General features: G+C 45.4%; 1 protein-coding gene across 2 annotated transcripts; it reads left to right on the forward strand.

The window, feature by feature from the left end:
- Window positions 1-1,312: 1,312 nt before the first annotated feature.
- NTAN1 (N-terminal asparagine amidase) lies at window positions 1,313-27,649 on the forward strand. 2 transcript variants are annotated; one of them, XM_077275115.1, is made up of 10 exons: window positions 1,313-1,590; window positions 13,854-13,956; window positions 16,063-16,128; window positions 16,944-17,049; window positions 17,278-17,351; window positions 18,451-18,504; window positions 20,167-20,220; window positions 20,620-20,717; window positions 22,207-22,320; window positions 26,742-27,649. In XM_077275115.1, exons 1-10 carry the CDS (start codon window positions 1,510-1,512, stop codon window positions 26,910-26,912), a joined length of 921 nt encoding a protein of 306 aa, XP_077131230.1. In that variant the 5' UTR covers window positions 1,313-1,509; the 3' UTR covers window positions 26,913-27,649. The 2 variants fall into 2 exon arrangements, with proteins under 2 accessions (XP_077131230.1, XP_077131231.1); XM_077275116.1 differs by having other exon boundaries at window positions 1,340-1,590; window positions 20,623-20,717.
- Window positions 27,650-27,851: the final 202 nt, after the last annotated feature.

A 27,851-nucleotide genomic window follows, 5' to 3' on the forward strand; every position in this document is an offset into this window, starting at 1 on the left:
GCTACTCCTCCGCTTCCCCCCTCTGCAAATCTCTTCACTGGCTCCCATTCCCTCAGCGGATCCAGTTCAAATTACTAATATTGACCTACAAAGCCATCCATAACCTGTCTCCTCCTTATATCTCTGAACTAATCTCCCGATATCTTCCCTCACATAATCTCCTGTCCTCCCAAGACCTCCTTCTCTCCTCCACACTTATTCGCTCCTCACCCAATCGCCTCCACGACTTCTCCCGAATATCCCCCATCCTCTGGAATTCTCTGCCCCAACACGTCCGACTATCAACCACACTCGGATCCTTCAGATGGAACCTGAAAACCCATCTCTTCAGGAAAGCCTACAGCCTGCACTGACCCCGCTGCCTCCTCACCACTACTGAAGCTACCGCCTCACCAACACCGGAGCTCCTACAACCCTCATCCTACTGTCTCCATCCCCACCATCCTGTAGAATGTAAGCCCGCAAGGGCAGGGTCCTCGCCCCTCTGTATCAGTCTGTCATTGTTAGTTTGTTTACTGTAAGTGATATCTGTAACTTGTATGTAACCCCTTCTCATGTACAGCACCATGGAATCAATGGTGCTATATAAATAAATAATAATTTAGCCCATAAGGTAAACACAGTAAAAAAAAAAATCTCCAAAATAGCTGTTTTTTTGTGGCTACAAGTAGTGACTGAAAAGCAATGTTTAAACCACTAAACTGGAAAAAAAAAAATATATATATACCCCTACACAAGAGAACGTTCACATGTGGAATTTCTGCAGTTTTTTCCTGTGTTTAACATTACAAGGAGAGTGAATGAGAGCTCAAAAATCCCGTGAACGTTTTTCCTTTGCGGCTTTTTTTTTTTAATTTATTCTGCACCATGTGAATTCTTGAAGCGTTTTTCACCCATACGAATGAACGGGGAATAAAAATGCAGAAAATATTTGACGCCGTGATTTTCCTCGCAGGGGAATAAAACGCCGTGTGTGAACACCCCCGAGCGCGACGTCACCGTACAGACCGGCAGATTCAGGTTTACAGATCTGCCGGAACAAAACAAAACCGCCAAGAAAAGTGACTTAATTACAGGTTTATTTTGATAATAGTTTTTCAGTCCATCCTATGGGAAAATGAAAAGCGCTATTCAAAACTACCAGTCATCCAGGAAAATAAACCCAGGAAGTGCGGAAATGAGAAACGGCTTAGGCAGGAAGGGGTTAAGCTATGTGACAGCAGATGGGGTCACCCCCAAACTTCACCTGCCCACCCTAATGCCGCCCTATCTGGCAGTAAGTAATAAATAAGGAACACCCGTCTCCTACAACACCCGTCTTATGCCTTGGCTCATTGCTGGGACAGAGCTGCAGGTTAACGCGCAGGGACGCCGGGAATTGTAGTTCTGTTTCCAGTACCCCCTCATGCTTCTCACCCACTTCCGGACTACAGCTCCCAGGAGGCAGTGCGCGGCGGCCCGGCTATCAATGTGGAGGAAGTTGGGCTGCAGTCAGTGAGTTTCATAGTCATGCCGCTGCTCGTTGACAGCCGGAGGATAGACGTGAGCCTGGCCGCCGCCCGGATCCTGCAGAGCAGCGCTCAGCTGCAGGTAAGAGGCGCCTCCATACTGCACGGTGCTGTACGGGGGTCCTGGCACCGCAGAGGGGCTCCCCATTCATCTCACTGCATTGCAAAAGACAAGACAGGTGTTTTCTGCACTGCGCCCTCCTGATGATTGATAGTTCGGGCTAAGTGCCGTGGTGTCGCTGCTGGTCTGCACTGTGCCCTCCTGATGATTGATAGTTTGGGCTAGTGCCGTGGTTTCGCTGCTGGTCTGCACTGTGCCCTCCTGATGATTGATAGTTCGGGCTAGTGTCGTGGTGTCGCTGCTGGTCTGCACTGTGCCCTCCTGATGATTGATAGTTAGGGCTAGTGCCGTGGTTTCGCTGCTGGTCTGCACTGCGCCCTCCTGATGATTGATAGTTCGGGCTAGTGGCGTGGTTTTGCTGCTGGTCTGCACTGTGCCCTCCTGATGATTGATAGTTCGGGCTAGTGTCGTGGTGTCGCTGCTGGTCTGCACTGTGCCCTCCTGATGATTGATAGTTAGGGCTAAGTGCCGTGGTTTCGCTGCTGGTCTGCACTGCGCCCTCCTGATGATTGATAGTTCGGGCTAGTGGCGTGGTTTTGCTGCTGGTCTGCACTGTGCCCTCCTGATGATTGATAGTTCTGGCTAGTGTCGTGGTGTCGCTGCTGGTCTGCACTGCGCCCTCCTGATGATTGATAGTTCGGGCTAGTGCCGTGGTTTTGCTGCTGGTCTGCACTGCGCCCTCCTGATGATTGATAGTTTGGGCTAGTGGTGTGGTGTCGCAGCTAGTCTGCACTGCACCCTCCTGATGATTGATAGTTTGGGCTAGTGCTGTGGTTTCACTGCTGGTCTGCACTGTGCCCTCCTGATGATTGATAGTTTGGGCTAGTGCCGTGGTTTTGCTGCTGTTCTGCACTGCGCCCTCCTGATGATTGATAGTTTGGGCTAGTACCGTGGTTTCGCTGCTAGTCTGCACTGCGCCCTCCTGATGATTGATAGTTAGGGCTAGTGCCGTGGTTTCACTGCTGGTCTGCACTGCGCGCTCCTGATGATTGATAGTTAGGGCTAGTGCCGTGGTTTCGCTGCTGGTCTGCACTGTGCCCTCCTGATGATTGATAGTTTGGACTAGTGGCTTGCAGGGTGGATTGATTTAAATCACGCCGATTTAAATCATGATTTAAATCACGATTTAAATCAAAAGATTTTTTTCTATTTAAATCGGATCGATTTAAATCATGATTTAAATCACTGATTTAAATCAAAAGGTTTTTTTTAATATAAATCACGATTAAAATGAGAAGTGAGAGCAGTGCGCATGTGCGCCCATAGTTACACGGACGAAACTAGGGGCAACGATCTAACGCCAGGGTGAGGGGGGGACCCCAAAGTAAGTAAAAATCTTTTTTGTTTTACTATATGGCAATAGGTAGGTGTTTAAAAGCAGCATGTCTTAATTGTATAAACTATTAATAGCCTCCACATTTTGTTCATACTGCCCCTTTAATTCCACACTTCTAGCTTGGTTTCACTTTTGGTTTAGTTTCTTTTTCCATTCAGTTGACATGCCCAAACTTGTTGGATAGTCAGCATCCTACAGAAACCTCTGGAAGAGCATGGCATTGTGAATGTTACACATATACAGCCTTTATTCTACTGAGTTAAACAACTCAGCTTTATCTCATGATGGAAGAACCTTTGGATGGTAAAATATTTTCCTCAAAAAGCAGTTTATTGAAAAAAATCCGATTTAAATCAAAAAAATCTGATTTAAATCAAAAAAATCCGATTTTTTTGATTTTTTTAAAAAAACATTGATTTTTATCCACCCTGGTGGCTTGTTGTCACTGCTGGTCTGCACTGCGTCCTCCTGATGATTGATAGTTAGGGCTAGTGCCGTGGTTTTGCTGCTGGTCTGCACTGCGCCCTCCTGATGATTGATAGTTAGGGCTAGTGCCGTGGTTTCGCTGCTGGTCTGCACTGCGCCCTCCTGATGATTGATAGTTAGGGCTAGTGCTGTGGTTTCGCTGCTGGTCTGCACTGTGCCCTCCTGATGATTGATAGTTTGGGCTAGTGCCGTGGTTTTGCTGCTGGTCTGCACTGTGCCCTCCTGATGATTGATAGTTTGGACTAGTGGCTTGTTGTCACTGCTGGTCTGCACTGCGCCCTCCTGATGATTGATAGTTCGGGCTAGTGCTGTGGTTTTGCTGCTGGTCTGCACTGCGCCCTCCTGATGATTGATAGTTAGGGCTAGTGCCGTGGTTTCGCTGCTGGTCTGCACTGCGCCCTCCTGATGATTGATAGTTCGGGCTAGTGCCGTGGTTTTGCTGCTGGTCTGCACTGCGCCCTCCTGATGATTGATAGTTTGGGCTAGTGGTGTGGTGTCGCTGCTGGTCTGCACTGTGCCCTCCTGATGATTGATAGTTTGGGCTAGTGCCGTGGTTTCGCTGCTGGTCTGCACTGCGCCCTCCTGATGATTGATAGTTCGGGCTAGTGCCGTGGTTTTGCTGCTGGTCTCCACTGCGCCCTCCTGATGATTGATAGTTAGGGCTAGTGCCGTGGTGTCGCTGCTGGTCTGCACTGCGCCCTCCTGATGATTGATAGTTTGGGCTAGTGGTGTGGTGTCGCTGCTAGTCTGCACTGCGCCCTCCTGATGATTGATAGTTAGTGCTAGTGCCGTGGTTTCACTGGTGGTCTGCACTGCGCCCTCCTGATGATTGATAGTTAGGGCTAGTGCCGTGGTTTCGCTGCTGGTCTGCACTGTGCCCTCCTGATGATTGATAGTTTGGACTAGTGGCTTGGTGTCACTGCTGGTCTGCACTGCGCCCTCCTGATGATTGATAGTTCGGGCTAGTGGCGTGGTTTTGCTGCTGGTCTGCACTGTGCCCTCCTGATGATTGATATTTTGGACTAGTTGCTTGGTGTCACTGCTGGTCTGCACTGCGCCCTCCTGATGATTGATAGTTAGGGCTAGTGCCGTGGTTTTGCTGCTGGTCTGCACTGTGCCCTCCTGATGATTGATAGTTTGGGCTAGTGGTGTGGTGTCGCTGCTGGTCTACACTGCGCCCTCCTGATGATTGATAGTTCGGGCTAGTGCCGTGGTTTTGCTGCTGGTCTCCACTGCGCCCTCCTGATGATTGATAGTTAGGGCTAGTGCCGTGGTGTCGCTGCTGGTCTGCACTGCGCCCTCCTGATGATTGATAGTTTGGGCTAGTGGTGTGGTGTCGCTGCTAGTCTGCACTGCGCCCTCCTGATGATTGATAGTTAGTGCTAGTGCCGTGGTTTCACTGGTGGTCTGCACTGCGCCCTCCTGATGATTGATAGTTAGGGCTAGTGCCGTGGTTTCGCTGCTGGTCTGCACTGTGCCCTCCTGATGATTGATAGTTTGGACTAGTGGCTTGGTGTCACTGCTGGTCTGCACTGCGCCCTCCTGATGATTGATAGTTCGGGCTAGTGGCGTGGTTTTGCTGCTGGTCTGCACTGTGCCCTCCTGATGATTGATAGTTTGGACTAGTGGCTTGGTGTCACTGCTGGTCTGCACTGCGCCCTCCTGATGATTGATAGTTAGGGCTAGTGCCGTGGTTTTGCTGCTGGTCTGCACTGTGCCCTCCTGATGATTGATAGTTTGGGCTAGTGGTGTGGTGTCGCTGCTGGTCTACACTGCGCCCTCCTGATGATTGATAGTTTGGGCTAGTGGCTTGGTGTCGCTGCTAGTCTGCACTGCACCCTTCTGATGATTGATAGTTTTGGCTAGTGGCGTGGTGTCGCTGCTGGTTTGCACTGCGCCCTCCTGATGATGCTTGTTTCTTACAATAGCTTTGCAATGCATTCATGATGGTGAGAAACCCCCTTGATTAAACTCCAGGCTTCTCCCTGTGGGCATAATCCTGGTGTGGTGTTACAATCTGTAACTGAAAGGTGTAGATATAATCTTCTATAGATGGTAATCTGTTCTGCAGGAGGGTCAGGTTATCTGGCAATTAAGGATTATTAAGGCCATGTTGGAAATTATAGTTTTTTATTTTTTCTTCTGGATTCTTGTTGCTTGCACCAAAGTACTGTTTGTTTTTTGTTCCTTTTTTATTTTTTTATTTTTTTTTAGGAGACAAAGCTCTGCACATAAAAACACGATTTTAATTTGTCACTGTCCAATTCATCTAAGAGGGACTTGCCTAAATCTGTGCACATTCTAGTTACCTTCTCCATTCACATGTATGGAACCGGTCCTGCGATGTGCAGGTCATATCTGGTATTTCCTTGTATGAGAATTGTATGCGCCCGTGATCTGTTGTGCAGAGCGGCTAGTAAGTGGTGCTGTAAGGCTTGTATGGGTGTGCCCTAGCTGTATCATGGTGCCCGAATGTGCCAGGGCGTGCGCTGTAGTTGTCGCCTCTCCCAGGTTCAGGGGATTTCTCTTACCCCCATGACGGCACCACGGAGAGAGGGATCTGCCCTCAGGGACAGGAAACCCACAGGTTAAAAAGGCAGGACCTCTCCTCCACCTCAGTTGGGTTTCCTGTCCCTGATGGGGAACCTACAGGTGAACATACCTGCATCGCGGGATACCGGGGACCATCTGACCGGATTCAAGCAGCGGGGGGCCCTGCCGCGGTCAAGGTGGATCTTCGTCCCCGAAGGCACAATCCGGGGTTGGCGGGCCCTGAGTAGGTGCAGGGAAGAGGCAGTGAAGAGGAATCCGGTCTGCCTCTTCCCTTTTTATCACACGACTGGTAATAGGTAGCGGCGGCTACCTGGTAAATTACCGCCGGTCTGGGGGGATGGTGGCGGCGGCCACCGACAGGAACGGACGATTTGGAGGCAGCGGCGGCACTTCCGATACCCCCAGGCGCCGGCGGCCAGCATGGCGTGCAGCAGAGGCTCTAGTGGCGGCCGAGACTGGCCGCAGTTTAGTGCGCAGGCGCAGCGGGAGTACTTTGGGTCAGCGCAGGGAGCCTGGAAACCGGAAGCTAATGGCGCTGCGGGCAGGGGATTTAAACAGCTGAGCAGCCTGGAATCGCTGCTCAGCTATTTTCACCATGAGTGGATCAAAGCAACCCGCAGAAGAAATTCTGCAACCCCTACGGAAAAAACGGCCGCAGCAGGACCCACAACCACAGCCTTCTCAGCGCTATAGCTCTGGATCACACCGCAGTAGAGGCTCCAGTGGATCCAGAAGGAAGGCAACGGTTCAAATTGAGGACGCATCTCCAAGACCTGAACCGGTACCTCCCACATATCAGGAGGGTAAGTGAACTCCGTGAATGTAATTCTAAATGGGGTTTTTTGTGTGTCCCTAGGGAAAGAAATGTACGGGGAAAACTAAGCACAAAGTGTGTGCAATCTGCTCTGCAGATTTACCTACCACATGGGTCAAAAAACTCTGTGCGATTTGCATAGAGAGAACTTTAAGTGAAGAATACCCAAGATTTGTATCCGACCTTAAAGAACTGATTAAATCTCAGGTGGAAGATGCGTTGGAAAACGCAAAAAGCCTTAAAAGGAAATGCAAATCGAGACGTAAATCCCCGGATCCCAGTTCTAGTGAGGAACACAGTATCCAATATAGTTCTGATAGTTCCCTGTCCTCTTCATCATCCTCGACATCGTCAGAGAGTGGTCGTAACTGTTTCCCTATAGAAGAAACAGATGCGCTAATTAAAGCGGTTAGAACAACTATGGGGCTGGCAGATACTCAGTCTAAAAAAACGGCAGAAGATCTTATGTTCAGCGGCTTAGAGCAGAGAAAACATCGGGCATTTCCGTTGAACGAAAAAATACAGACCCTAATAAAAAAAGAGTGGAAGAGGCCAGACAAGAAAGTCTTCCTAGCTCCAAAGAGGAAATATCCGTTCGACGACCCTGCATGTTCTTCTTGGGGAAAAGCACCTAAAATAGATGTCGCTGTTGCGAAGGCCTCTAAGAAATTTGCGTTACCCTTTGAGGATATGGGGACCCTTAAGGACCCTATGGACAAGAAGGCCGAGGTGTTCTTAAAAGGCTCCTGGAAAGCAGCTAGCGGGGGTTTAAAACCAGGAATAGCCGCTACATGCACGGCAAGAGCATTGATGGTGTGGCTGGACCACCTAGAGTCTCAATTGAGGAACAAAACCTCACGGGAAACAATATTGGATTCCGTGTCGGTAATGAGGGGTGCTGCTGCATATTTGGCAGACGCTTCCATAGACTCTGTGAGACTAACGGCAAGGTCAGCTTCGTTTTCGAATGCAGCCAGAAGAGCATTATGGCTCAAATGCTGGCCAGGAGACCTACAAACAAAAGCAACATTATGCTCCATACCATGTGAGGGAGAATTTTTGTTTGGGCCTACCCTAGATGACATCCTCGAGAAGGCCGTAGACAAAAAGAAAGCCTTCCCAGGGTTTCTTAACCAATCTTACAAACGGCCCTTTCGGGGTAGGAAGTTCATGCGTAAACGCCCTCCAAAAAAACAAAGAAGGATGGGAAGATAAAAGATTTAAAGGCAGAGGCTTCATGTTTAACAAACCGGACAACAAGAAGCAATCCCAATGAAGGTGCGCCCCAGGTGGGAGGAAGACTAACATACTTCCTTCAAGCCTGGGAAAAAATATCAGGGAGCGAGTGGACACTGAGTATAATAAGGACAGGTCTAAAACTGAGATTCCATACAATGCCACACAACCATTTCGTGATAACACCACAGAGAAAATCAGAGGTCGAACAACTGGCCCCACAAAAGGAAATATACAGTCTCCTCGCAAAGAATGTCCTACAGGAGGTCCCACAACAGGAGAAAGATACGGGATTTTATTCTCCTCTTTTTCTCCGAACAAAGCCAGATGGGACATTCAGGACGATAATAAACCTGAAAAAATTGAACAAATATCTAGTGACCCAAAGTTTCAAGATGGAAACAATAAAAACCTGTGTCAGATCCCTTCATCCGTCTTGTTTCATGACTGTAGTCGATCTGAAAGATGCATACTATCATGTGCCTATCCATCCCAGTTACCAGAAATACCTCAGAGTGGCGGTGATAATGCAAGGGGAACTGAAACATTATCAGTTCAGAGCTCTCCCATTCGGCCTTGCTATAGCCCCGAGAGTATTTACGAAACTGATGGCCCATATAAGGGAGCAAGACTTGCTAATAGTCTCATATCTGGATGATGATCTAGTAGTGGGCAGATCCTCACACCATTGCAGTCAACAGCTAGACAAGGTGATGACAGCTTTGTCAAATTTGGGTTGGATGTTGAATCTAGAGAAATCCAGAATTATTCCAGTACAAATACAACAGTACTTAGGAATAATGATAGATTCGACAAAACAAGAATGTCGTCTTCCAGGGACGAAAGTTACCAACATGATACAACTAATAACTCAAATAAGGCTTTCTCCAGTCATCACTTTACGGAAGGCAATGTCTTTGTTAGGGTCAATGACAGCCTGTATGCCAGCAGTCCAATGGGCCCAGTACCACTCCAGATATTTCCAGTGGGAGATACTAGAAGCACAACTCCGATTAAAAGGGAATTTAGAAAAGCGCTTAAAAATCTCCTCACGAACGATATGTTCCCTAGGTTGGTGGATAGACCCGACCAACTTAACCAGGGGGGTTCCATGGGTATGGCCAGTTTCGGTAACCCTAACCACGGATGCGAGCCGATGGGGTTGGGGGGCTCATTTGAAAGATCAAATTGCTCAAAGCCCTTGGTCAGAAACAGAAAAACTATGTTCATCAAACATGGAAGAACTCTTGGCGGTAAAATACGCATTCGAACACTTCCTAGTTTTCCTCCGTTCCCATCATGTAAGAGTACTATCAGACAACAGGGTGGTGGTGGCATACCTCAATCACCAGGGGGGAACAAGGTCCCGCTCGTTGATGGAAGTGACAAAATCTATCTTGACATTGGCAGAAACAAATCTGTCTTCTGTCAGCCCTTCACATCAAAGGGACAGAGAACCAGGCGGCAGATTTTTTAAGCAGAACACTGTTAAGACAGGGGGAATGAGAGTTAAACCAAGAGATGTTCAACCGCATTGTAGCTTGCTGGGGAGTACTGGAGATAGTTTGCGAACAAATCTATCTAAACAGGAAAACACAGGCATTTTGCTCAATCGACCCACGTGGGGAACCCAGTGACCCTAGATGCTTTTCTGATTCCCTGGAACTTACAACTGGCTTATGCCTTTTCTCCGATAGCATTAATTCCATTAGTTCTGAAGAAAATCCGGGAGGACAGGGCAAGAGTGATTATGATAGCCCCACTCTGGCCAAAGAGAGCGTGGTTTCCATGGTTACGCTTGATGTCGGTAACAGAGCCATGGGTTCTCCCGGACATCCCAAATCTTCTACGCCAAGGGCCAATAAACCATCCACGGGTAAAAAACCTACACATGACAGCATGGAATTTGAGAGGGAACTTTTAGCAAAAAAGGGGTTTTCCTCAAATTTAATTTCAACACTCTTGTCCAGTAGGAAACCAGTAACTACCAGAGCATATGGCAGGGTCTGGAAGAAGTTCCTCTCTAATCCAAATGTCAGTGTGTCGGGGAAAATCCCAATTAAGTAAGTGCTGGAATTCCTTCAGAAAGGATTAGAAAAAGGGTTAGCAACAAGTACCCTTAAAGTTCAAATTGCAGCATTGGGTGCCTTATACAACTGTGACCTAGCAGGGAATCACTGGATAAAAAGGTTTGTAAAAGCCTCAATTAGGTCTAAACCAGTCATACACCACACTTCGCCTCCCTGGGACCTAAACCTGGTACTTTCTGCACTCACGAAAGCGCCTTTTGAACCCTCTCAAGCTTCCATAAAGATAATCTCCCTGAAAACCTCTCTCCTGGTAGCATTAACCTCAGGACGCAGAATTAGTGACTTGCAGGCTCTCTCAGCTTACCCGCCTCTAACCCAGATACTAGAGGATAGAGTAGTCCTTAGGACTGACCCATCTTACCTGCCCAAGGTAGCATCACGTTTTCATAGGTCTCAGCAAATATCCTTACCATCATTTTGCCCAAATCCCAAAAACGAAAAAGAGAAGTCCCTACACACACTAGATCTTAAGAGATGCTTGACTGTTATGATCTGGTAACCTTGGAGCCGCATGAAAGACTTTTTCAGGAGAGGTGGTACCTATACTGACCGCAAACCCCAAACTAACACCGCAACTAGAAGTAGCCGTGGGATGTACCTAATGAGTCCTAGACACCTCGACACAGCCGGAGAACTAAATACCCCTATAGATAGAAATGGGAATTCTATCTTGCCTCAGAGCAGCACCCCAAAGGATAGACAGCCCCCCATAAATATTGACTGTGAGTACAAGAGGAAGACACACGCAGGCAGAAAAACAGGATTTAGCAAAAGAGGCACTTCTAGCTAAATAGAAAAGGATAGGACAGAATTCTAAGCGGTCAGTATTAAAATTCTAAAAATATCCACAGCAGAAAATACAAATATTCCACATCTAACTAAAGACATAGAAAGTATATCTGCATCTCCTGAGAATCCAGCAGACAGAAAAATCCAAACAAGTCTAAGCTGGACAAAAACACAATAAATTGCACTGAATTGCAAAGCACACTGCATGTGTGCACAGAGACAAAAAAACAGACACTTATCTCATCTGAATTGGCAGCATGGCACGAGGAGCCAGAGAGAGATGCAATCCCTCCAAGTACAATGGACAACTGGCACTGACTCAAGGAGCCTGCACACCTAAATACCTAATAGAGCTGCAATCAGCAGAAACACCTGCCCGGATTACAACCCCAAGACAACTGCACTACCACCAACAACCACCGGAGGGAGCCCAAGAGCAGAATTCACAACACTTGACCCAATATATAACAGCCACAAGGGAGTGTAGGAAAGGCAGGTCTCTGTTTTTCTGTTTTCAGGGTCCAAATAAAGGGCACAAATCGTCAAAAGCAACATTGGCGAGATGGGTAAGGGAGGCTATCACTCTAGCATACGCCTCGTCCAATGAAGCCGCTCCAGAAGGGATCAAAGCTCATTCAACCAGATCGATATCAACCTCTTGGGCAGAGCGGGCAGGAGCATCGATCGACCAGATATGTAGAGCAGACACTTGGTCTTCTCCCTCTACATTTTTCAAACACTACCAACTGCACCTATCCTGCTCTTCAGACCTAACCTTTGGTAGGAGGGTTCTGGAGGCAGTAATCCCACCCTAATATACATTCTATGAAATTCTCTCCGTGGTGCCGTCATGGGGGTAAGAGAATATCGTAGTTACTCACCGATAACGGTATTTCTCTGATTCCATGACGGCACCCGTATATTCCCTCCCTTTTCACGTGTGGGTGTACACACTACTAATGTTTAGTCACGAGGTGTCGCAAAAAAAAAAAGGAAAGATTTAATTATTTTGTTGTTTAATAACCGTTTAAGTTACAGCTGAAGTCCTGTCAAGGCTCTGTAGGCTACGTTCACATTTGCGTTGTGCGCCGCAGCATCGGCGACGCAACGCACAACGCAAATGTGAACGCATGCACAACGCAGCATTTTGTGACGCATGCGTCCTTTTTTTGCTTGATTTTGTACGCACAAAAAATGCAACTTGCTGCGTCCTGTGCGCCCTGACGCGTGCGCCGCAGCGACGCATGCGTCACAAAACGCAAATGCAACGCATGTCCATGCACCCCCATGTTAAATATAGGGGTGCATGACGCATGCGGCGACGCAGCGGCGCCCGACGCTGCGTCGCACAACGCTAATGTGAACGTAGCCTAAACCAAACTGAGGTGGAGGAGAGGTCCTGCCTTTTTAACCTGTGGGTTTCCTGTCCCTGAGGGCGGATCCCTCTCTCCGTGGTGCCGTCATGGGATCAGAGAAATACCGTTATCGGTGAGTAACTACGATATTCCGCACTTGGTATTTCATCAGCAGTGGAAATGTCTGGTTGTCACATTCCTGCTATAATGTAAGCCAAGCCTCCGACTCCTCAATTTCCATGACACCGACTCCACCAAAATGGGCTCCGACTCCACAGCCCTGAATGTAAGTGCTCCTACCAGCAGAAAGTTTTTTGTTTACAAAGTAGTGAATCAGATACTTAAAGATCTCATTCCCTCTTATAGGGGTTAAAGGAGTTTTCTCTCGAGACATTAACATTGTATATGCATTACGGTATTTGCATTATTTCTTTTATGCTTTTGCTTTTTTCCTCGCCTCATTTCAAGGGCCATAACTTTTTTTTTTTTTAGGAGCAGGTGTAATTTTCAATGATGTCATTCAGTATTCCAAATTATGTACCTGAAATGTTAAAGAAAAAAAAATTCAAAGTTGAGTTAAAAGTGTTTTTTTTTTTTTTTTTTTTCGGTTGTTTTTTTGTGTTGTGATACCGTTTTGGGGTACATGTGACGTTTGGGTCGCTTTTTATTGTAGTTTTCGATAGCGTGTGGCAATCGAAAAACTGCTACCATTTTTCTCTCTTTATGCTGTTTACTGTATGGGTTAATTGTATATTTTGATTAGACTTTTATATGGCAATATCAGATATGGATATTTTTCTTTATTTTTTAAAGTGGGAATAGTGTGATTTTGAATTTTTATCTTTATATGTACGGTATATAGAATTTTTTTTATATTATTTCTTTTAGACTACGGTACTTGGGGGACGGCAATCCTTTTTTTGTCCGAAACTAAAATGCTACAGTGTTTTACAATATAGCATGATGACCTACTATGAAATCCAAGATGTGGTTTTTACTGCTGGCTTCCATGGCAACCCATCAGCACTACCGTGCCATTTAAATTCCACTTTCAGAGATTGACAGTGCCATTTAAATGGTTAAACACCTCCTGAGCTCACTCTTGCATTCATACCACAGCACGAATGTACAGTTGCGTCCATTTGATGTATCACTGTGTTCCCCTCACTCCTTTGCCCTGAAAATTAACATGAAAACTAGCCTCAATAGGAAAGACTCGATGCCATCAGTGTTTGATTGCCGGGTCTGAGCCCACACGTCTTGGCTGCAGTACCAGGCGCAGCCACGCTCTTATGTATGGCGCTATGCTTGTGTCCATAATGAAGAGACAAAGCCCCGCTCCTCCATTCGACTTATAAACAGGGGTCGGCCTAAGGACAGTCTTGGAGAATGGTTTTATACTGAGGGTTTTTTTTCTCAGGGTATTACACCACCGCCTTTGCTTTCATAAGTGAGCGCTCCGCCTGTTGTTGTAGATGTCATGTAACGGATGAAGTATCCCAGTTATTCATAGTAAAAAAGTTTACAAAAATGAGTTATATTTGTCTATTATTTGTAATCTCTAGGAACGAGCCAGAAACTTAACCAGTCAGCCCGCGCAAGTCATCGGGGCAAATGGATTTCTATATGTGCAACAGCGGGAACTGGCTGCGACGACACCAGGCGACAGTACGTATCTCCGTGTCCCACACCGTGTTACCCCACGTACTCACTTGTGATGAGCGTGCAGTTACGTGACTGTTACCGTCATCATTTGGATGATGTCACAATTCTGGACCCCGCAGTCATGGTGTCTCATGGGGAAAGAATATTCCTCTTTTGTTGTTGTTCATTAAAGTTCTGGGGGAGCTGAGAAACTTTAAGAATTTGCAAGGGGGTGATCCTTCAGAAACTCCAGATACTGAGGAATAATCCTTCCCCGGTAAAGCTACAGACCAACATAAGAGTCTCAGACAATGAGGAAGGTGGAGACCAGGATGGAGGCAGGTCTCTGAACAATTTATGCAGGCTATATCTCTAAGTAGGGCCGCTTTAACTGGGAAAATTGAGGAGGTACATTCTGAGGTGGGACTTCTCCGACAAGGTATGCAGGCCATGAGAAGCCGTATTACAGAAGCTGAATCGAGAGTATCTAATTTGGAGGATATAGTATCACCCATGGCCGTTAAAGCTCTCGGAGGCTCAGTGACCCAAACAATTTCTGGAGGACTGGCTTAAAACTACCCTAGGAGACGAATTCTCCTCTACATTTACAGTGGCAAGGTACCTACACGATCTCCTCCTCCAGGCGTCTCACCTTGACGTTTTTGATGCCTTTCTTAAATTGTAAAGATAGAGATGCTACTCGCTTGAGGCTAATGAAATCAGAGGAGAGAGGGAGAGCGCGCGCTGGATACTGGGCTGTGACGGGTGGTGAAACTCTGCCCACAGTACAATCAGGGGGATGCGGGAGACTGGTTGACACCCGGGGGAATGCAGGAGATCCCTAACTTGATGTGACATCAGCAGCGATTGCAGTGGGGTTCACTTGATGCCCAGTGAGCGGTCAGCGATAGCGTCGCTCACAGGCACAGATGGCAAGAAGAGGAATTTACGAAGATACTTGTTTACAAGGTTTAAATCGGTGGAGGTATTATGTAATGGACAACCCCTTTAAGACTATTTAAAATGGGCTGATCGCCGACCTCAGAACGTTCGAGGTGTTATGCGTTGAATGCAGATTTTGCACATATAATATGGCGTTGTACAATTATTTTATCCTTTTTTTTTAGGGGGGGGGGGGGGGAGGAGGAGTAATTTCATTATTATATTCCCAATTATCTATCCCAATTCCCTTTGATCCCCTTATTGGCTTATTTTTATTTAGTATCCTGGAAGAGGGAATATGGGGGCACTATATTAAGGTTTTCCTACAGGAAACTTTTCTTAGCAAGGAAACTATTGGCTTTGTGCTGGATGGGGTAGCCTTTGCGCTTCTCACGGGTCTTTGATTGAGTTGGTCAATTATGAACGCACAGTCTATCAAAATAGAGGTAGTCTGGGAGTTTTAGAGCTCGTCCCATCTGAACACTTTATTAATGTAACAATACATTATACTTTGACTATATATTAATGTTTATATTGATTGTAAAAGGTTAGCTAGTTAATAAAATAATAAAAAAAAACTCCATGAAGGAAGGGACCAGGATGGACAATGTAAGGGAGAACTGGCGGACACTGAGAATTGGGAGGTGATGTGTCCAGATAAATATTTATTATGGTGTCCCTGGTGTTTTATAATCCTCCCTCCGAATGTCCACAGAGGTGGTGGTCTCACATACTCAGTAACTCAGTCCCACCACCCAGATCTTCCTTTTTATGTCCGGAGCACCGTGGCCTCAGTTCCCATCCGCCAGGAGTGGCCTCAGCCATGGTCTTCTGCTGCGGTAGCTTCAACCGGGGCTGTGGATTCGGCAAGCCAAACCTCCGACGCCTCAATTTCCATGATACCGACTCCACCAAAATGGGCTCCGACTACAACTCCACGACTTCGACTCCACAGCCCTGATGTCCGGTGGGGTAAATCTTGATACTGTACAGGGTGGGCTATAAGAAAAACCACTAGAAGTGGCGGCTTCTCAGCGGTCGATATTTTGGATGAAAAGAACAACAGGGGCGCCATATCAAATGCGTTATATACTGTATATATAATTTTTTATCAATTCAAATTAAAAACTTCTGGTTTGCAAATTTGTTATACAGACATCTACTGTACATTTTCTCCTTTTCACCCAGGTTCAATTTCCATCCTCGGGTCGGAAGATGCAACTACTTGTCACATTGTTGTTCTTAGACACACAGGTATGGAAGAAGCATCCAGGAGTTCTGCTATTGTCCGGTGATGGCCCAAGTATTGGAGACTGAAGAGGTTAATCACTTTATGAACAGTGGGGGATCCTCACTGATTCTGAAGAGGCCATAGTGTTGATTTGTGGTGGAAGGTACCGTGCAGATGAATCAGCCTGACCCCCACCGACTTTACAAGTCAAGGCTTTTTCCACATCTGCATTGTGGCTTGTGTTTATAATGGAAACGGCAACATTCTGCCGGATCTGTCGCATTGAATACCATGGGCGCTTCACTTGCCCCATTTGCTATGGCTGGGTTCTGATGAGGCATCCTTAATTTATTGTTCCATGATTTATGAAGGAATCTGTGGCTGATGTGGACAGGAGCCAATTACAGAACTCCCAGAGCCAACTTGCCTAAAGTAATGTATTTATATGAGAAGTCAACCCGTGCCTCCAATGTAAGGCAAGTCATGATTTGTACAGGTCAGATGCTCTCATTCTAGGGTCTCGGATCCTGTTGTAAACTTCTTAAAGGGTTGGTATAAATATATATATATATATATATATATATATATATCCATACGCATACATATACACACACACACACACTGCTAAAAAAAAACTTTAAAAATAAAACAAAGAATAAAATGTATATTTTTGTTTTGCTTTTTTATTTTTTGTAGTATTAAAGGAACAGCAATCTGTGTTTTTTTTTTTTTAATTACTAACTGGGTCCTCTGCAGGCAGCCAGTGGTATTGATCCCCAGCAGATGGCGTGTTCAGTATATTAAATGCCCATTAACCACATTTGTGTTTCCCATGTAGGAAGTGGGGCCACTTGTTTAGCGCACTGCGATGGATCAGATTCTGAAAATGAGGTGGCAGCCATTATTCAGGCTGTCGAGTCCTTAACAAAGACCACAGAAGGAAGGTGGGTCATTATTCTTACCTACACAAGGATTTTTTTTAACCTCCATTGGAATTGACTTTGAATTGTACATGAAGTTGGATTTGCTGAGAAGCAATGCTGGGAGTTGTAGTATTGCTCTGGGTGTAGAGCCAGAGGTTGGGGACAGCCACACATCTCTATGGACTGTGCCGTTCTCCATACAATGTGAATTTGTCCCAATTAAATGATTATTTTTTTTTTAATTACTAGACTGGAGCTGCACTTGGTTGGAGGGTTCAATGACCAACGCCAATTATCACTGAAACTGTCTCGTCAGCTTCTTAGTAAGTTCACTCATTGTAAGTAATATACACCTGACAATCATGGTCCCCGTAATTCCCCACTGGTCCCCGTACTGTCAGACAACTTGATTTCATTTAAAGAGCACTAGATAGAAAATTCTAAAACATTAACTGTATATGTCTTTGTAGCCCTTTAAAAAAAAAATAAGCAAGTTGATCTCTTTTATAACCGATCCTCCAACAGCAAGAAATCTTCTATCTTTGTGTCTGGAAGTGCACTGGGGTGTAATGATGCACTTCTTCCATCTCCTCCGCCTCACGCTGTATTTTCTAGCACCACTCTCATCTCGTTTGACAGGTCGTTGGCGCTGATACACGACAGGTAATAGTGTGGGGCTGAGGATCTGTAAGTGCATCGTTACGCCCCAGAGCTGTAAGTGCATCGTTACGCCCCAGAGCTGTAAGTGCATCGTTACGCCCCAGTGCACTTCCAGACACATAGATACTGAACCAGTGACAAATAGATAGAAGAGGGCCCCTGTGCAAGAATATTTGGCCCTTTTCAGTCGAATGGATCATTGTTTATCCCCTGCTTTTGAGATGGGTGTTGACCCCCGTTCATCTTGGGGGGCCCCTGGTTGCACCAATGGTTTGTCAGCCACTGTTCTGGATTTCAAACCACGATTTCTTGCTCCCAGAGCATCACTAATGGGGTCTTAAAGTGATCAACTTGCCTATCTTTTAAAGGGCTACACAGCCATATAGATGGTTTGGAAGCGTACAAGTTTCTGACCGGTACCCTTTAACACTGTGATAAATCATTCCAGCATGCTGCCAATGGGTGTTTCCTGTCTAAATGGTTGTCTGACGTTGTCAGACTGACACTGATTAGTCTACATGTTATAAATGTATATAGTGGAATAACCTTTATTGAAGGGAATGTGTTAACTACAAAAAATGCTATCAACCTGCAGAGCTAGTGGTAATTTGCAGACAAATGGTGTGTGCAGCGCAGGCCGTCAGTGAGGGCAGAGGGACCGTGCAGCGAGCTACACCTGCAGCTACGCAGCGTCTTGTCGCTGAAGATTCCCTTCAGTTTGTAGTGACTGTAATAACCAGAGTTTTATATCCTATTTTGTAGAAGCGTTTCACCAACAAGCAGAGGACGTTCACCTCGTCACATTGTGTGTTACAGGTATGGGACTTTCCACTGCTTCCTATCTGCTAGGCCGATAATCTTGACGGTTCCTTAGATTCTTGTACTTTTGATTGTTTGGCCAGACTAAGGTAGTAGAACCCACGTGCAATACAAAATGCCATCTTTGGGCCTGGTGCAAATGACACCCATTTGGATGCCCAATTTGGCACTTTAATGAATTGTATGTGTGTAGCAATATACAGATGTAGGCAAAATTGTTGGTACCCTCCTGGTATAGTAAGAAAAACCCACAGTGTTCACTGAAATAACATGAAACTGACATTTTCAATTTAAATGTATTTAATACCCACTAATGAGAATCGAACATTGTTTCTGAATTGTGGCTCAACAGAAAACTGTAAAATAAAAATAATTTAAAAAAAAAAAAAAAAAACTATTGAAAATGACCTGGCCGAAAAAAAAAATTTTGTTGCACCACCTTTAGACGCAAAAAGGTGCCAACAATTTTGGCCGTGTGTGTAAGCTGCTGGCTTGTTTATAACCCAACACACAGGACAGGCTGGACTGTGAAATTAGATTATCCACAGATATATTAATGTGTGACATCTGGGGCGGGCATATAATTGGTGCAACTTGAGCGGCCGCACAGGGGCCCCAAGAGGTAAGGGGACACATATCTACCTCCAAAGCAGGTGCAGTTTTGCATTTTTTGGAGCTCTTTGGGTGCCAAGGGCCCATATATTGTTTTTGGACAGAGGCCTTTTTCTGTCAGTCTAAATGTCACAGTGGCAGACAATCTGTGAGCTAATCCACATTAGTAGTATGAGCATTATTGTAGAAGTGACGGGTTAGAGTCAGACTGATTTTTGCCTTCTGCCATTTATATTAATATATCTGCATGTGTATTTTTACATCATTGATCTGGTAGCTGACGTCCAGAAGATAAAATCGCCCATTTAATCCTCTGCCTTATGCATTCATAGATCAAAATTTGCAGTTTTACACCAATCTGTCAGCACCAGTCATAAATCACAGCTCAGCTGTCCTATACTCGCCTCCGCCATGCTTCCACGATGGTTATTTCAAGCTCTGTAGTACATGCACAGCGGAGTGGGGAACAGATGAGCTGAATAACAGATAATGGGTATAAAAACAAACCTGTCGCTATATTGATGCATATGGCAGAAGATGAACCCTGTCTGGCTCAGTATTATACATGGCCGTACATGGAATCATAGTGAATTTTAAACATATATTAGTTTGATGTGACAAATAATCATGGTGGAGTCACAGGCGAGTTGTACTGGAAGCTGGAGCAGTTTTACAGATTCATGTGGGTTTCCAGTATAGCTCTGAGACAACAATTCAGATTGATGAGACTAAAAGCACACAGGAGAGCAGGGGAAGGGGCCTGCAGCACTGAGGAGAAGCAAGGTGCCGCTCTCAAATGTAGTTTTAGTAGTGTTTGCTCATTGTACAGTGGGAGATATGGGGGGGGGGGGGGAATGGCACCAATATTCAAGAAAATCTTACTGTAGGGCTTGATCTGTAGTTTAACAATAAGTCAACAAACATCTTTGTTCATTAACTTCCTTCTTTTCCCTTAGCGGTGGCTGCAGACAGTCAGAATTTATCAGCACAGAATGTATATATTTGATTGTGTTTTCAAGATGACCCAATATAATTTCTATTTTTCAGATATAAATGACCGGAAAGAGGACGGTATTCACCTCCCAATTATTTATGGCCTAGGTAAGTGCTTGCTCACTTGAGTACCCCTGTATGCACAGTGTGGAAGCTGGATTTTGATCCATGAACTTGTGAACACATTGATATGCAGACACTTATGTGGTACGTGCGAACACATCAGACACACTTGCACACAGACCTACATACATCACACTTATCATTTCTGCGTGTTATCCTCTATTAAGGAAAAGGAGGGCGCGGTGTGGCTGCAATATTCATTACTCACCAGCAGATGGCAGTCAGCATTGCATAGAAGAGAAGACATGGGAGCATGCACATTCAGTTTTAACCCCATAAGCTCCTCTTGGGTGTTCTCCTTGCCCATCCAGATATCGGAGGTTTTGAGGAAATCCACCTGAATTCTGCAATGGCTCATTATTTATTTATTTTTTTTTTATTCAGCAGTGAATGTTAAAACAGGAGAAATCTGCAAGGCAAAATTTGAGGATCGGCAACCGGATGAGGATTTGCGCTCTGCATACACTCTTGCAGGAGGAGATGTAAGGGTTAACTATCTATACTCGTCTATTTATTGCTTAGTTTATCCTTTGTTTCTGTACGTGACGGTATTGGATGCAGAAAATGTATTTTAGATTTTTGTTCCGCTTAATTGGAACGTTCTGTGGAATTTATTAGGTCTATATGATTCCTTTTACCTACATGATTTTACATATTTATGGTACATTTGCAGTAAATATTTCTAACTTTTTGTCTGCCATTAATGGAGCACCTCTCAGTTGATTTATGCAAGAAAACAAAAAGCCGAACAGTGCAAAATGGTCAATGAAATCAAACTGCAAAAATGCTTTACAGCTCTGTGGGGACTCGCGCTCCGCAGTAGGCTGCGTTCACACAGACACTGGATTCTTGTGTCAAAACAGTGTGACTCTTACTTCGACATGGTGCATAGCATCGAAAAACAAAACCATAAACCCCAAATCCTTAGCTTTGTCCAGGCGCCAACTAAACCAAGTAGACCCTGGCTGCTCTCACATGGCTGAGCTAGTCCCAGTTCAGTGAAACACAACCGTTATTATCTAAGGCAGCCATTGATCCTTGCAGTTTGGTGAACCCGGCCTGTGCAGAGACTCACCGCAGCCCACTCTGCTCAGGTTCCCCCCGCTGAGAGCAAGGTGACTGTCCTGGTTCTTAGTCATAGCTAGCCAGGTGCATCTGATCAGGATCCACAGTGCTAGGATCTAACCTGGTCCCTCCTGGCTATCCTGCACCCCAAATACATACATATAAGTAGCAGTGTTCCCAGAGGTGGACTAACCCTTAATGGAAACCTGGTAGCTGATCCATACTTCCCAATCAGTGGGCAGCATGTATCAGCCGATGTGTTTCAGAGAAAAGGATACTATTGATAGTAGTCATGGATGGAGCGCGCTGGTGACTATTCTTACAGGTGGGTTCCTGACTGCTTCTCCCCGCCCGCTGACAGTGACTGACAAGTCTATATGCAGGTAGAGGCTTGGCCGTCACTGTCAGCAGGTGGGAGAAGCTGCTGGGACCCGCCAGTATGGCTAGTGGGTGACTGCCCAGTCTCTGTTAAAAGGATGTTTTTCTCTAAAACGCTGCAAAATTTGAGACAAACATACATGACTGTGATCGTACAGTCCGCGACTGATACCTTCTGCCCAAACCATGGGAAGAACGACGCAGTTCTGGATTTGATGCCGACAGATTCCACTATATTGACTAATCAGGGAGGAATAATGCAGAGTAATTCCTATCTGACACAGATGCTAGCGGGGGCTCCGAACTAATCCTCCGACAAGTGTGAACTAGGTCCAATAGTTGGCTGCCCCTTATGGAGGCATACACAAGTCTCCATTTACCACTTTCAGTGTACAGAAGTTGGGTAACTTTCCAAATATGTTGTGTTATCACTGGGGTTCCCACATTGTTTTCTGCTAACAGGACACCAAGTATTTTAGCTGGAGCGCCAAGCGTGGAGTAACACTGGTGTTGGTGTCTTGGTCTTAGATGGTGAATATCTATGACGCAGAAATGGAGCAGTTAAACATTGGGCCTTATTCCTGGATGCCTCTCCCAAACATGGAGTTTTGGCTGCATCAGGAGGACAAGGAGATACTGGCTGTGAGTATATTAAGGCTAGGAGTTTCCTATGGTGATTTTGGGTGGTGTTAAACCCTTGTTAAATGTAAGATCCATTCTGTGTGCTTGAAGGTTTGCTGTTCTACTAATCAATGGATTCATCTTCCATGGAGACCGACCCATCAGACTATCATGGTGTTTCCTTATAGCTACCACTAGAGGGCACTCCCAGCATGAGTATTGTGTACTGCTCCCATGATGACAGACTTTATCAACCCCTTAACGACCAGAGGGATTCTTGTTTTTGCATTTTCGTTTTTTGTTCCCCTTCTTCCCAGAGCCATAATTTTTTTTTTTTATTTTTTTTTTTTTTTTTTTTTTTTTTTTTTTTTTTAGTTTTTTGGTCAAAATGGCCATGTGAGGGCTTGTTTTTTGAGAGACGAGTTGTACTTTTGAACACCACCATTGGTTTTTATCATATCGTGTATTGGAAAACGGGAAAAAAAAATTCCAAGTGCAGTGAAATTGCAAAAAACAGTACAATTCCACGACTTTTTTTTTTTTAGATTATGTTTTTTTTTTAACCATGTTAGCCAAATGCTAAAACTGACCTGACATTATGATTCTCCAGGTCATTACAAGTTCATAGACACCAAACATGTATAAGTTCTTTCTTATGTAAATGGTGAAAAAAAAAATTCCAAACTTAAAAAAAAATTGCGCAATTTTCCCTTACCCATAGTGTCTCAATTTTTCATTATCTCGGGATGGTCGAGGGCTTATTTTTTGCACACCAAACTGATTTTTTTTGTTTGTTTTTGCATGGTTCAATAGTCTCCATGGGAGAATAGAAGCTGTTGTTGTCGGATTGGCTTTGCTAGATACAGGCGATGATCAGATAAGCCTGTATGTTGCAGAAATGCTCACTTGCTATGAGCACCGGGCGGCTCTCATAGCAGTCTGGCTGTGACAACCATAGAGGTCTGCTGGAGCCCTCTGGTTGTCATGCCAACCCATGGGCGGGATTTCTGGCACACTTCCCGGAAGCGCGAGTTAGATGCTGCTGCTGGAGATTCCACCCACGGCTGTTGCAGGCACATGTCAGCTCTATAGATCAGCTGTCATGTGCCCAGAAATGTGCGGGCTCAGCGTCGGAGCCCGACATTGGTATACTATTACACCTGATGTCGGAAAGGGGTAAAAAAAAATTGCTGCTGATAAAGTTAAGAGTCTAAGCCATAACCAGGGGTGGGTGATAAATCCAATAATGGTGACGTGTTACTATTATACTTTTCCTCTGATTGTTCCTCTCCTGGTTTTGGTTTACAAATACTGAGGTAAAATACTGAACGTGGCCTAAGACAGACTCAGAACAAGGCTTTTATAGACTTGCATTAAGAAATGAATTACGGTCTGTGGTGTAAGCCGGCAAGAAAGAGCTGCAATTACTTGATGCGGTGAATAAGCGGCGCAGCGCTGGAAACGGCAGATGACAGCAGTCAGTATTTTACTGCACACAATGAACATAGTTATCATTAATGTAAGAGGTGAAATAAAAACAAAATGCTGGAATGTGACCTGAAGAAAAATAAATCTAAGTTATGTAAAAGTCATACTAATATTATAGACTGGGTTAGGGTGGCATTTTAACCCCTTAATGACAGCCAATACGTCTTTTAACTGACCTGAGATATAAGAGAATAGCCTCCCCATACAGGTGACAATCCAGCATCTGTCGGCTGTACACTATAGCTGACAACTTGCTGCATCAGCCACAGTCAGTGTTTGCACTGTCCAAATCTGTTTAACCTCTTAGATGCTGCTGTCAATAGTGACTACATCATATAAATGGTTAACAGAGTGTGGGGGCTTCAGCTTTATCCCAGTTGGTGCCCTCAGATCATGGTCGTGTTGTTCTGATGTTTGCCATGGCAAATCATGACCAAATAGCAGCTTTAGAGTCTGCCGGCTGTTGTAACCTGTTCAGAAGGTAGCGGCATTTAGGTGGTAAAAATGCACATTTTCATTTCTGTCATACCACTTTGCATTCTTGAAAATCACTTGAAGGGTTAATAAACTACCTGACAGCAGCTTTCAATATGTCAAGGGGTGCTGCTTTTAAAGTGGTATCACTTTTGGGGGTTTCCCAATATATGGGACCCCTAAAGTCACTTCAAACAAGAATAGGTCCATAAAAAAAAAAAAAAAAAAAATTTTTTTTGTAAATTTCCTTGAAAAAATGACCAACATTTTTAAACCTCCTAAAATGCTAACAATAAAAGAATATTTTACAAATGATGCTGATGCAAAGTAGGCACGTGGGAAATGTTGTTTATTAATGTTTTGCTATGGGATGACTATCTGAATTAAAGAGATAATCATTCAAATTTTGAAAATTGCAAGTTAATTAAAAATTTCTCAAATTTCTGATATTTTTTTTATAAATAAACAAAACATTTTTACTTGATGGTAAATTTATCAAAGTATAATGTGTCACGAAAAAACGATCTCAAAATCTCTGGGATTTGTTAAAGCGTTTAAGAGTTATTACCACACTAGATGGTGGCCCGATTCTAACGCATCGGGTATTCTAGAACATGTATGCGTAGTGTATAGCACAGCCCACGCAGTACATTGCACAGCCCACACAGTGCACGTAGTATATTGCCCAGCCCACGTAGTATACAGCACAGAGCCACGTAGTATATTGGCCAGTCACGTAGTAATGCACCATATCCCTGTTTAAAAAAAAAAAAAATTTAAATAAAAAATAGTTACATACTCACCTTCTGGAGCCTCCGGATCGAAGCGTCTGGTTACTGATGCTCCTCGCGCGCTCCGGTCTGAAGATTGCATTGCGGTCTTGCGAGATGATGACGTAGCGATCTTGCGAGACCGCACGTCATCATCTTGCGAGACCGCACTGCTTGCAGCGGTCAAGGAGCATCGGTAACCGGCCGCTTCGACCGGGGGGGCCACCGGAGGGTGAGTATGTAACTTTTTTATTTTTATTATATTTAACATAACATTTTTACTATTCATGCTGCATAGGCAGCATCAATAGTAAAAAGTTGGTCACACAGGGTTAATAGCAGCATTAACCGAGTGCGTTACACCGTGGTCAATGCTGCCATTAACCCTGTGTGAGCGCTGACCGGAGGGGAGTATGGAGCGGGCGCTGTGACCGGAGGGGAGTATGGAGCGGGCGCTGTGACCGGAGGGGAGTATGGAGCGGGCGCTGTGACCGGAGGGGAGTATGGAGCGGGCGCTGTGACCGGAGGGGAGTATGGAGCGGGCGCTGTGACCGGAGGGGAGTATGGAGCGGGCGCTGTGACCGGAGGGGAGTATGGAGCGGGCGCTGTGACCGGAGGGGAGTATGGAGCGGGCGCTGTGACCGGAGGGGAGTATGGAGCGGGCGCTGTGACCGGAGGGGAGTATGGAGCGGGCGCTGTGACCGGAGGGGAGTATGGAGCGGGCGCTGTGACCGGAGGGGAGTATGGAGCGGGCGCTGTGACCGGAGGGGAGTATGGAGCGGGCGCTGTGACCGGAGGGGAGTATGGAGCGGGCGCTGTGACCGGAGGGGAGTATGGAGCGGGCGCTGTGACCGGAGGGGAGTATGGAGCGGGCGCTGTGACCGGAGGGGAGTATGGAGCGGGCGCTGTGACCGGAGGGGAGTATGGAGCGGGCGCTGTGACCGGAGGGGAGTATGGAGCGGGCGCTGTGACCGGAGGGGAGTATGGAGCGGGCGCTGTGACCGGAGGGGAGTATGGAGCGGCCGCTGTGACCGGAGGGGAGTATGGAGCGGCCATTTTCTTCCGGACTGTGCCCGTCACTGATTGGTTGTGGCAAAACAGCCTCGACCAATCATCGACTTGGATTTCCATGACTGACAGAGGCCGCGACCAATGAATATCCGTGACAGACAGACAGAAGGACAGACAGACGGAAGTGACCCTTAGACCATTATATAGTAGATAAAATGACACGGGTCAGGTTTAAAAAAAAAATGTGGCTCCATCACTAAGGGGTTAAGATATCAGTATGTCAATTTAAAGAACGTGTTTAACGGCAAACACCAATATATAGTTTGGTGCCAATTTTATCTCCCCCACAAAAATGTTCTAATTTCCAAAATGAGCCCAGTTGGGCTTCAAAGAAGTATAATGCAAGTTTCCAATATAGTAAAGATGATTTTTATCACCTTGGTTTTACAATTGGGCTAGACTGCAAATACAGTGCCGTCTTTATAGTTGACCCCCACTCTCACCACCCCTGCAAAAAACAAACAAACAAGTGTTATGGTGAAATGTAAAGCCTTGGATATAGGGTGACCTCCTGTAGAGGTTTTGCTGTCAGGGCCGCTATCTGCCTTGGTGCCGGCCATGACTAAAGTGAGTACATAGTAGTAAGGCACACATTACATGACCACGCTGGACTCCGCTTACATTTCTTCTGTTTTGCAGTATTTTTCCACATCTCCAGAAGCAGAACCTCCACATTTTGTCCAACATATGAAATCTTCACTCCAGTATCTAAAGGACAATCCACATCCACAAGTGTCTGTATTTCCTGACGGAAAGCCCCGCTCTTACAAGAAGCAAGCCGATGGCCAATGGGAAAGGATTAACAACTGATTCATTACTAAAGAAGTTATGGAGAAATAAGACAGCTCAACTTTTTTTTTCCCCCTGGAAATAGCGCCACTCTTGCCCATCGGTGGCGTTTGGCATTGCAGATCAATGACGTGACTCTGATTTTGCAGAAGAAAAAGCACTTTGTGTTAAAAAAAAAAAAAAACAACCACCATGCTACCTTATGTCTATGCAATTGACTTATTGCCAGTGTAAGAAAAACCACTGACAAAAATAGAGCTTGGTAATTTTCTTTATTCCTTATTTCACAGCTTCAGTTATGTACTAGTAACTAGTATAGTCCCTGTTACCCCAGTTTACATGTAGTGATTCTATAGATAAAGCGCAGTACACCTACCTTATGTATTATCCTGAGTTACTCTGCAGGGAGATAATCACACATGGTAGATTTAATGCAGAGATTTTTGCTGCTGTCACATTCATCTGAATCAACACTGCATGAAACCATGTGCCCGCTGCAAAAATTGAATTTTCAGTTTCTGAAATCTGCTGCTTGTGAATACAGCCTTATACTCCAGAGCAGCATTCACAGTTCTGCAGTCTGGCTTGCGGCTTCCATTTGAGTTTTTGCTTCAGGAGCTATGCACTAAATAACAGGCTGTAGAGGAAAACTATAAATGTACTAATATTATTGGGAATGTACTGATGGTTTCCAACATCCACCAACAGAATTGTGAATGGAGATGTGGTCAATAAAGGACTGGACTTATGGATCTTCATATAGATTGTATTGACCTATATACTGTGACTGACTGAATTCAGAAGTGAACGCTCATAGTATGGTCACCCACCATCTCCTACATTACGTATGCCTAAGGCTCCTTCCACATTGCGTTCTTGGCCATGTTCCGTGGTCCTGTGAGGACGTGCGTCCCCAACCACCACCAAACTGAATTGGGTCAGATACACCTACTCGAGCTG

Source organism: Ranitomeya variabilis, chromosome 7 (genome assembly GCF_051348905.1).
Source record: "Ranitomeya variabilis isolate aRanVar5 chromosome 7, aRanVar5.hap1, whole genome shotgun sequence".
Lineage (NCBI taxonomy): Eukaryota > Metazoa > Chordata > Amphibia > Anura > Dendrobatidae > Ranitomeya > Ranitomeya variabilis.

Coding starts and splice junctions, on each gene's coding strand:
- NTAN1 (XM_077275115.1), top strand. CDS start 1,510: ATGCCGCTGCTCGTTGACAGCCGGAGGATAGACGTGAGCCTGGCCGCC. Junction 17,352..18,450: donor ACTGTCTCGTCAGCTTCTTA/GTAAGTTCACTC, acceptor CCTATTTTGTAG/AAGCGTTTCACCAACAAGCA. Junction 18,505..20,166: donor CGTCACATTGTGTGTTACAG/GTATGGGACTTT, acceptor TCTATTTTTCAG/ATATAAATGACCGGAAAGAG.